Consider the following 11,656-nt stretch of genomic DNA (forward strand, 5'->3'; position numbering starts at 1 on the left):
GAACCTATTCCTCAGAGTCTGGTGAAACCAAAATTTGGGGTTCTGAAGTCTAAGTTTCAGAAGAAGACAGTTGCTGCTTCTGAAGTACCAAAACCTAAGGTGATGGTTAATCAGAAGCAACCCAACTCACAGCACAAGGTACAAGAAGTGAAGAGTAAAGCCTTAAGTACTAACCTTCCAGGACCCATAGAACAATGGGTACCTAAAACTAAAAATGTCAATGATGCAGGTATGTCTAAGAGCAGTGCCAAAGCAAAGATCATGGTACCTAGACAGCGGTTGCTCAAGACACATGACAGGAGACAAGTCCATGTTCCTCAGCCTAACAATGAAAGAGGGAGGAAATGTGAAATTTGGAGGCAACCAGTCAGGCAAGATCATAGGTACAGGAACTATTGGTAATTCCTCTACCTCAATTAATAATGTATGGTTGGTAGATGGTCTTGAACATAACCTTTTGAGCATTAGTCAATTTTGTGATAATGGTTATGATGTGCTTTTCGAAAAACCCAACTGTACAGTAATCAACAAGAAAGACAAATCCATTGTGTTCAAGGGAAAGAGAGTTGACAATGTCTATAAAATCAATTTTTCTGAACTGGCTGATCAGAAGGTGGTTTGCCTACTATCAGTGAATGATAAGAAATGGATGTGGCACAGAAGGTTGGGACATGCTAACTGGAGGTTAATCTCTAAGCTTAGTAAGTTACAACTTGTGAAAGGGCTACCAGACATTGACTATCATTCAGATGCACTCTGTGGTGCATGTCAGAGAGGGAAAATTGTGAAATCATCTTTTAAAACCAAAGACATTGTTTCAACCTCAAGACCTTTAAAATTACTCCATATTGATTTATTTGGACCAGTGAGTACTGCATCCCTATATGGAAGTAGATATGGATTAGTCATTGTTGATGATTACAGCAGATGGACTTGGGTGAAATTCATAAAGAGTAAAGATGTTGCGTGTGATGTATTCAGTAGCTTCTGCACTCAAATTCAATCTGAAAAAGAATCAAAAATTTTGAAAGTCAGAAGTGATCATGGTGGAGAATTTGAAAATGAGCCATTTGAAGCTTTTTGTGAAAAACATGGAATTTTCCATGAGTTCTCTTCTCCTAGAACACCACAACAAAATGGGGTTGTAGAGAGAAAGAATAGAACTTTACAAGAAATGGCCAGAACCATGATTCATGAAAACAATTTACCAAAACATTTTTGGGCAGAAGCAGTGAATACAGCATGCTATGTTCAAAACAGGATCTATATTAGACCTATTTTGGAGAAAACAGCATATGAACTCTTTAAAGGAAGAAAACCCAATATCTCTTACTTTCATCAATTTGGATGTACATGTTACATTCTGAACAACAAGCTCTACCTAAAGAAATTTGATGCCAAGGCCCAAAGAGGAATCTTTTTAGGTTACTCTGAAAGGTCAAAGGCATACAGAGTGTATAATTCAGAAACACTTTGTGTTGAAGAATCTATGCACGTTAAATTTGATGACAAGGAGCTTGAAGATAAAACTTCAAAGCAAGGTGAAAGTTCTGCAGAGATACAGGTTCCTGAAGCTACTCCAGAACCTGATCAGATAGCTGAATCTGAAGATAGTCCAGAAGCTGAACCCACATCAGAAGCACAAGATGAAGCTGCTTCTGATGAAGCACAAGATGGCTCACATCAAGCAGATCCTCCCAGAAACACATTCAAACACTAGTCTTCACATCCTGAGGAGCTAATCATTGGAAACAAAGATAGTCCAAGAAGAACAAGATCACATTTCAGACAAGAGGAGTCAATGATTGGACTAATCTCAATGATTGAACCTACAACAGTTGATGAAGCACTTTCAGATGATGGATGGATCCTAGCTATGCAAGAAGAGTTGAATCAATTTCAAAGAAATGATGTGTGGGATCTGGTACCCAAACCTCAGCACAAGAACATTATTGGAACAAAATGGGTATTCAGAAACAAGCTGAATGAGCAAGGTGAAGTAACAAGAAACAAAGCCAGGCTTGTTGCACAAGGGTATAGTCAACAAGAAGGCATTGATTACACTGAAACGTTTGCTCCAGTTGCAAGATTGGAAGCAATCAGGTTACTTCTTTCCTATGCAGTTAATCATGGCATAATATTATATCAAATGGATGTCAAGAGTGCATTTCTAAATGGTGTCATAGAAGAAGAAGTGTATGTCAAGCAACCTCCTGGATTTGAGGATATTAAATATCCTGACCATGTTTTTAAACTGAAGAAATCACTATATGGCTTGAAACAAGCTCCCAGAGCTTGGTATGATAGACTAAGTAATTTCTTAATCAAAAATGATTTTAAAAGAGGACAGGTTGATACTACACTCTTCAGAAGGACCCTTGAGAAAGATATTCTTGTTGTGCAAATATATGTTGATGATATAATATTTGGTTCTACTAATGCATCTCTTTGCAAGGAATTTTCTGAGTTAATGCAGGATGAATTTGAAATGAGCATGATGGGAGAGCTGAAGTTCTTCCTGGGCATTCAAATCAATCAATGCAAAGATGGAGTCTATGTTCATCAATCAAAGTACACAAAGGAGCTTCTGAAGAAGTTCAAACTTGAAGATTGTAAAGTGATGAACACTCCAATGCACCCTACGTGCACCTTAAGCAAAGAAGATGAAGGAGCTAAAGTAGATCAGAAGCTGTATAGAGGTATGATTGGTTCTTTGTTATACCTCACTGCATCTAGGCCAGATATTTTATTCAGTGTATGCTTGTGTGCAAGATTCCAATCAGATCCTAGAGAATCTCATATGACTGCTGTCAAGAGAATCTTCAGGTATTTGAAAGGAACAACTAATCTTGGACTTCTTTATAGGAAATCCTTAGATTATAAGCTAATTGGATTCTGTGATGCTGATTATGCTAGTGATAGGATTGAAAGAAAGTCAACCAGTGGCAATTGTCAATTTCTGGGTGATAATCTTATATCCTGGGCTAGCAAAAGACAAACAACTATTGCTATGTCTACAGCAGAAGCAGAATACATTTCAGCTGCAAGTTGTTGTACACAACTACTCTGGATGAAACATCAGTTGGAAGATTGTAGACCAAGATTTTCGGGTGTCAAGCCATTGATTGGACTTGAACCTTCAATCTACCGGACTTGCTCGATTTTATTCTTGGGAAGGGAAAAATGAGATTGAAAAACCCTTTTTGGATCCGGGGGTAAGTTACGATTCGGGAAGGTGTTAGGCACCCGCGTCGTTCACTGTACTCCGTGAGAACCTCTTTCTAACTTTATTTTTATTTGAAAATTTGTTGTTTAAAATTGAAGTGAAAGAATGGAGGGAGAAGAAGTGGGAGTTTTTGTTTTTTATTTGATCGATTTGAAAGGAATAAACCCTCTGCCTACGTACCCTAAAAAGGGATCAAAACCACCGTAGTTCTCTCTTATAAAAATATTTTTGTGGGTTAGGTTGATTTTAATTTGATTTTGAAAATGATTTTGAGAATGGTTGCGAGACCTCAAGGTATAGAAGAATAAAATAGAAGTGAGGTTGTTTCATTTTATTTGAGAAATTTGGTCTAAGTTTGATTAAAGTTCATTTAGGAATTTGATTAAGAAAACAAAGGGAAAACCACTTGGATTTGGATCCAAGGTTTATTAAGAAAACAATTTGGCTTTTGCTTATTTGATTTTTGAGACAAAAAAAGATTTTTCTAATTAACGGAAAGCTAGCGTAATAACGTGAAAAGTAAAGCGAGGGTAAAGCGATAAATAAAGTGATAGTGTCGGTGCAAGTGTCGGTGCTTGTGTTACCTACATTATTACAAAAATCCCTAGATACATTCTATGGCCTCTTTGCCAAGCTACAAACCAATGACAAGAATATACATCCATTTCCTAATTATACACACTAATATCATGGAATTTAAATAAATTGCAAAAAAAGAAGAAAAATGCAAGAGATCATACTAGAATTAAAGCAAGAAAGCTTAGAGGTATGACATACTAGGATGACTTATCAAATAAAATGCGTGATGTTGAAGTTTTAAGGAAATGTATGATGAAGAAATTGAAATATTAAAATAAGATCAACATAAGATGTTATGGAGTAAAAAACTTAAAATGCATGAGATACAACTTTTTAAAACATTAAAGCAGAAATAAAATAAAACATAGAGATTAAAGTATTTTAAAATGCTTGGAAGGAAACCACAAAATGAGTTTAAAAATGCATGAGATGATTTTCGTGTTTCGAAGCCTATAGGCTATAACGCATATGGTGAAGATTAAATTGATAAACAAAACCTAAAATAAAATAATTTGAATAAGAAACGCATGAAGTGATTTTTTAGTACTAAAATGCATTAAATAAACTAAGTTCAAAAATGATATGACAAGAAGATTGAAGCCTTGATTAAAAATACATGATATGATGGGATATGCATTAACAAAAGCAACGTTACAGTAGCAAGCACAGGGGGTTTAAAAGCAAAATTGTAGAGACCAACACAGAAAGAAAAACACACGCTGGGCTGGGTGTGGGTTGAAACAGTGGAGCGGGTTAAAAGAGTTGGATTAAGGTTATGGATACATTAAAACGGGTTAGAAATTGCAGAAGATACATATGTTCCCAGCTTGCTCTTTTCTTCCATTTTTTTAAAACAAAAGCTTCTTTTCATAAAGTAAGAACTCTCTTCTCTCTCGTTCAAAACCAGTGCCGCCTTGGAACTTCTCTCAAAAATTTCAAAACGAATAAAAGCTCTCTCTTCACTCACTATGAAACAAAACTTCATGTTAATGAAAGAACAATAACTTCAAATGCAAACACAGCTCCTTCCTTCTAATTCGCAAAACAAAATTTCAAAGCAAACACAGCTTCAGGTAGATCTACGAAAGAAGATTGAATTCGAAAGCAACAAGAATGGTCAAGAATCTTACCCTTCCTTCTTTGGATTTTACTTCGAACTGCTACAGGTCGGTGCCGGTTCTGATTCGGACTTAAAGCTTGCGTATATTGCTGTTTGTTGAATGGATCTGGTGCAGTTGGTCCTTGATTCTACTCACTCCGATTCCCGCATTTCTTCTTCTTGCTCGGTTTCAGCTTCTTTTCCTTTTGCTTCCTTTTCTTCTATCCGAAACCACGTGCTTCAGTGACTGTTGTTGTGATGTTGCGGCTGAGAGTGGCTTGTGGTGGATGGATTTGTTTACAACGAAGATTTGAGTTGTGGATTTGTTGTTGAGCTTGGGATTGAAGGTTGATGATAGATTATGTGATGAGGCCGATTGGTTGAGTGTGTTTATGTTGAACTGTCATGAATGAATTTGAAAACGGGAGGTGTGTTCTTGCTGAAATTGAGAGAAAGCTGATTGGATCCGAAAAAAAAAGTGTTTGGTGTTGCTACTGGCTATTTATGGAATTCGAAAATAATAGATGTGTGTTCATGATTTCTGGAACAATTTGTTCGTGAGTGTTCTTCAATGAATTGGGAATAAATGGTGTTTTGATCCAAAAAAAACTTGGGCTGCCGCTTGCTCTGTGTTAGCGTGGAATACTATGCCCCCTGATGATTGAATCTGACAGTGTTATTTATAGTGGACCAATTAGGGTTGAAATGAAAATTTGCTGGACCAAAGTGCCCCTGACTTGGGCAGCAAGAAGCTTGAGGACCAAATGACTAAAAAGACCAATTAACTAAAAAGGAGAATTAAAATAAATGAATTAAACACTAAAGCTAAATAATAAAATAAATAATAAACTAAATGAAAAAATAACAACTACATAAGATAAAAATTACGAACTTAAATTGCGATTAAAAATAACTGCTTAAAATGTGACTAGAAAAGTTCTAACTGACTAAACAAATTACAAAAAAAAGATAAAATATTTAACTGCTTGAATAAAAAATGTTTTAACCAACTAGAATACGAATAAAAATGTTTGACTACTTAAAATAAGACTAAAAATATTTTAACGAGCTAAAATACGAATAGAAATATTCAGCTGACTAGAAATAGGAATAAAAACAAATTGATTGATTTAAAAAGCGAAAAAAGCTTTAACTGGTCAAAATTTGGGGTATGACAGATGCCCCTATTTAAGTTTCTTCGTCACGAAGATTTGAAAGAAAACTTTTAAATCGATGGGTCGAAGAGACTTAAATACTAAGTACACCGAATTTTGACCAGTTGAAAAGCTGAGAATGCAATGAATATAATGATATGAATGCAAACGATACAAGTATGAATGCAAAGACGACAAAAATAAACTGACTGGGGAACAAACTGATGAGCATCACTGGGGAGATAAAGCTTGTCTATTACCGACTTCCGTGGTAAAGACGAACATACAAAAGATAAAGCTTGAACGGAACATAAAGCTCAGACGGAAGATAAAGCTTGAGACAGAAAATAAAGCTTGAGACGGCAAATAACGCTTGAGACGGAAAATAAAGCTCAAGACGGAAAGTAAAGCTTGTCCATTACCGACAACCCGTGGTAAGGACGAAAGTACAGAAGATAAAGCTTGTCTATATTGGTTAGTATTGATAACGAGATTACTGGATGGGATCTACCATTTGAACACAAATTGATTGGTGACATTTATGAATTAAACACCTTGAGGATGACCTTTTTATGTATTGGATTAGTGACGCCTTTTGAACACAAGTTGGGGACGACATATTAAGGGAATGACAGGTAAACACAAGCTGTCCGTGGTTTGGGACTGACCTTTTGAAGCAAAATAAATGTTTGCGAGAATCCACTCGGCTTTTGATGAAAGGTTTGCGAGAATCCACTCGGCTTTTGATGAAGGGTTTGCGAGAATCCACTCGGCTTTTGATGAAGGGTTTGCGAGAATCCACTCGGCTTCTGATAAGAGGTTTGCGAGAATCCACTCGGCTTGTGATGAAAGGTTTGCGAGAATCCACTCGGCTTCTGATAAGAGGTTTGCGAGAATCCACTCGGCTTGTGATGAAAGGTTTGCGAGAATCCACTCGGCTTTTGATGAAAGGTTTGCGAGAATACACTCGGCTTTTGATGAAAGGTTTGCGAGAATCCACTCGGCTTTGTAAACATTTGCGAGAATCTACTCGGCTTTTGATAAAAGTTGGCCAGAATCCACTGGGCTTCATAAGAGTTTTGCGAGAATCCACTCGGCTTTTGATAAGTTTGCCGGAATCCACCGGGTTTACAGTGAATGACATCTCTGGACCAGACACACTGGGGTAGACGCTTTTATGAGATACAGTTGAAATAAAAAACGAGGTGATAAATGCAATCATGTATAAATGATATTTGTATGCATGCAATATGTGCATGAATGTTTATATGCATGAATATATGTATGAGTGAATGTATGAGAATATGAATGTATATGACAGGTGAACTTGATGGAACAAAAGAGGATAGGTAAGATGAGAGATGGACTGACACCGCAGTACAAACACTCGGCAATCTTCATTGGGGATAACATTACTGGAGATGAGTTAAACACTGTCAGGGTAAAGCTCATACTCAGACCACTGGTGGGGGAACAACCCATAACCACACCACTGAAGGGAGAATGCCCCATAATCAAACCGTTTGGAGACAGAATGCCCCATAATCAATCCTCTTGGGGAAACAGCTCATCAATCAACAATTTGGCAGAAGTCGCCAACTCTAAGGGATAAAATACATCAATCAAGCCACAGATGGGAGACACCGTCAATTAAACCATAGGCAGGAGTCGCCATTCATCAAATCACCGGCAAAAGTCACCATTTCTCGGGATAAAACCCATCAATCAACCATTCCAGCAAAAGTCGTCACTCGTAAGCCAGCACAAAGTGCATTCTTTCCATTTGGCCCACTTGAACTGTGATACCTCTGTCTTTTATTCATTTTTTGTATTTTTCTTCTTCTTTTTTTTTTTGAAAATCCCTAACTTTTGCCTGGATCGCCCTTTCAGGTGTTCAATCCACCGGGAGTGTATATATATATATATATATATATTTTTTTTTTTTTTTATGCCCCTAATTTTTGCCTGGACCGCCCTTTTCGGGTTTTCAGTCCACCGGGACGCTCATTTTTGGCTTAAGCCGCCCTTTCGGGTTTTCGACTTAGCGAGCTCTTCTTCTTTTTTTGTATTTTTTTTCTCTTTTTTTTTTTGACAGAGGTCATCTCACAGCTTTTGGTCATGCTTACCCTGCAGAGTTTAACTGTCCTTGAGATGAATGTTGATGTATGTTTCTACTACTCATAAGTTCAAAGAAGATGTACCTGTTGTTTATGCTTTTCAAAAGACATTAATTTTTTTTTTTATTTTTTGCTTTAAGTATTCACATCAAAAATAGAAGAAAATTATGCAAACAGAATAAATGAGAATTTCAAATAAATGGGCACAGGCTCAAATTAGATGTAAAGGAGTGGTGACCTGCCAAAGGCGTGGTTCCAAAGATTTAAAAAAAGTTTGGAAAATGGTAATTATATTGGAAAAGGTACATTGAACACGATAACCGCTATGCTCTCTAACAACTTTGAATTCCACCGTTTCGAGTCTTTGATTTGCAGATGCTTCATGTCGAAGGTCTTTTGACAGTTGAAAATGCCCCAGATGAATCATATCTGAATTGATGCAATTACCTTGCCATAAATCGGACGTCTTTTGACGGCTGAATTGCCCCAAGTGAGTCATGTCCGACCAGATGCAGTTACTTTGTCACAATCCTTAACTTTTGCATAGGTCGCCCTTGCGGGTGTCAACCTATCAGGATAAACACATTTTTTTTATCACTTTTTTTTTACATGTCTCTAACTTTTGCATGGACCGCCCTTTCGGGTTTTCAGTCCATCGAGACGCTCTTTTTTGCCTAAGCCGCCTTTTCCAGTTTGCGACTTATCGAGCTTTTCATTTTAACAAAGTATTTCTTGACTGCACTGGCATTCATAGGACACACAAGTTCATCACTATCCTTGGTAATTAGGCATACATTGCCCCTGGAATCAGGTAACACATTTTTAGCACGAAGCCACTTTCTTGACTTTCACGGGGACGAGCCTTCTTTGTCAAATACTTGCTTTATCCTTTTGACCTAACTGTACAGGGCACATTGCAATAACACTTTTAAATTCGATCCAGCTTAGCTTTCATTGGAATTCCTGTTGACAGAACTTTGACCTCCATGTGGGGCACTACTTTTATATTGTATATCGAGGGATGGTGGGGGGGTTGCCCCTGTTAAAGTGTGCACTTGAAGTACAATATCCTTGCAGGCAGATGGAAGCATCTTGTGCCTGTCTTTGTACATGGAAGTCCTCTTCTGGACAATCTTTCTTGATACTTGCAGCTTCGACGGCCAAAATGCCCCAGTAGGCAATATATCACATTTAGGAAACTTTCATCCTCCTTTTCTTCAGTTTCGAACACAGAGAACTCAAAGTCGAGAGAGAGCATAGGGTTAAAGTGTTCAACGGGTTTATTAATGCATGATTTGATTATTGATATAAACATTATGATTATGCAGGTATGTGAAAATGATTTAAAGAAAAAGAATTTTTTTGGTTTTTTGTATTACCATTTTTCCAGAAAAAGCACAAAATAAAACAAAGTCGAGATCGAGACGACCTTTTAATTAATGATGAAAATACATAAAGCAAAAAGCCCTAAACAAGTTCACTTCCGTCTCGGGTGGGATGAAAGGATTTTTTTTGAAAAACATAAAGCAACAAACAAACATATTAATTAAACAAATGAGTAATAGAAATAAACTTCAGCAAAGACCCAATTCCAGCTAAACATTCCATGTACCAAGATCCGCTAGCGGATTAACTTGCGTATTCAAATTCAAAACTCTTCAAAAGGTATGAGATTTTTCTGGATCAACTTCTGGACTATCTTCTGCAATGCACAACAGTGCTCAATATCATGACCTGGTGCCCCTTGATGGAAAGCACAAAAGAGGTCGGGCCTGTACCGGGCTGACAATTTTGTTGGCATTGGCAGAGGTGCCTTGGTATAGACCAAATTCCTTTCAAGCAACTTTGGAAGCAACTCTGCATACTTCATGGGAATGGGATCGATCTGCTTCCTTGAAGTCCGTTGTCGAGGTTGTTGTTGATATTGCTGAAACTGGGTTTGATAACCCGAACTTTGCAGAGCATTTGTGACAGGCATAACAGCGGCCACAGGATGATAAGCCAGATACTGTTGTTGAGGCTGACTTTCCTCCATACTCATATCCTGGTATTCCTCCTCTGAACCATCAGTGGGAACAATTTCTTTGATCAAACATCCTTTTCGGACCCATTCTTCGATACGCATGCCCGCGGTCATCATATCCGCGAAATCGCCAGTTGCACTTGCAAGCATATGCTCAAAATAGAACGGATGCAGAGTTTCCAGGAAAATCTCGGTCAACTCTTTCTCTTCTAGACGTGGACGGACTTGTTCAGCTAAATCTCTCCAACGTTGCGCATAAGCTTTGAAGGATTCATTATCATTCTGAGTCATGGCCTGCAGTTCCTTTCTGTTTGGGGCCAAGTGCAAGTTGTAGTTATATCGCTGGATGAAAGCCTCACACAAATCACTGAAAGTTTTGATATCATCCTTGCTCAGACCCATGTACCATATCAGTGCAGCACCAGTCAAACTATCTTGGAAGCAATGGATAAGGAGTTCATCATTACCTACTTGAGCAGACATCTTTCTCACGTACATTATCAAATGAAGCTCAGGGCAAGTGTTCCCTTTGTACTTATCAAAATCGGGGACCTTAAATTTGGGTGGTACCACGACATTGGGAACCAAGCAAATATCATAAGCATTTTTCCCAAACAGTTCTTTCCCACGAAGAGCTTTCAATTCCAACTGTATTCTGTCAAACTTTTCTTCCAGTTCAGCTATCCGGTCGTATGCAACCACATTTTCTGAGTGATAGATTGGCCCAAGGCCCTGCTGAGTAGTATGAATCAACGGTGATGAGTAAGTCATAGTAGCTTGAGGGATCAAAGGGCCTGATTGAGGGATAGGCGTTGTCTGTTGCACAAAAGGAGCTTGAACCTTAGAGACACCAGGATGGAATACTTCACTAGAACTTAAAGGTGTACTCCAGAGATAACCTTCCAGCATAGCATGTTGAGGAGTACTAGCAAACACTGTTGAAATTGGAGTAGTGGAAGCAACCGTCTGAGCTTGAGTGATGCCAACTGGAAGAGATAATGGCTGACTCTGTGCAACCGTCATCACAGATACCAAGTTCCTCAAAATCTCATTTTCGGCCCGGAGGGTTGTCACCTCTTCACGAAGCTTGTGGTTCTCTTGTTCAAGATGATCCATTCTGATTTGCTCGAGTGTTGTAGATGCGAGAAGATTGGTGGATTGACCTTTTGTAGACAGAAACAAGATATGAGACACGGACTAGAAACTATGAATGCAAAATGATGCATGATATGCTTATGCAAATTTTTTTTTGAAGGACTTATCAAAGCTAATTTGTAAACATTGTAGAGGAACACGGTTTCATTTGAAAATTGTAAAGATATTACAATCGGTTTCCTTTTTCAAAACGTAAGAACGAAACCAAGGACAAAGTTCTTTAGCAAAAGCAAAAGCTTAGTTAAGATTTTTTTTTGAAATTGTATTGCTTGGTGTTCATTCTTACAAGGTCCATACCTTTGA

At 37.9% G+C, this 11,656-nt stretch overlaps 1 protein-coding gene across 1 annotated transcript; it reads right to left on the reverse strand.

The window, feature by feature from the left end:
* Positions 1-7,603: 7,603 nt before the first annotated feature.
* On the reverse strand, positions 7,604-11,314 carry LOC146914684 (uncharacterized). Its single transcript, XM_085721116.1, has 2 exons — positions 9,910-11,314; positions 7,604-7,659 (listed from the first exon to the last, which is right to left on the reverse strand). The coding sequence occupies exons 1-2, from the start codon at positions 11,312-11,314 to the stop codon at positions 7,604-7,606; spliced, it is 1,461 nt and encodes a 486-aa protein (XP_085577242.1).
* Positions 11,315-11,656: the final 342 nt, after the last annotated feature.

This window comes from Medicago sativa, chromosome 6 (genome assembly GCF_051527215.1).
Source record: "Medicago sativa cultivar Bolivia chromosome 6, Bolivia_mono, whole genome shotgun sequence".
NCBI lineage: Eukaryota > Viridiplantae > Streptophyta > Magnoliopsida > Fabales > Fabaceae > Medicago > Medicago sativa.

What these genes read in the sequence shown, in the direction of transcription:
- LOC146914684 (XM_085721116.1), bottom strand. Translation starts at nt 11,314, where the DNA reads ATGGATCATCTTGAACAAGAGAACCACAAGCTTCGTGAAGAGGTGACA. An exon ending in TTTCCATCAAGGGGCACCAG is followed by an intron (nt 7,660 to 9,909) that starts GTCATGATATTG and finishes TTTATCCCTTAG; the next exon opens with AGTTGGCGACTTCTGCCAAA.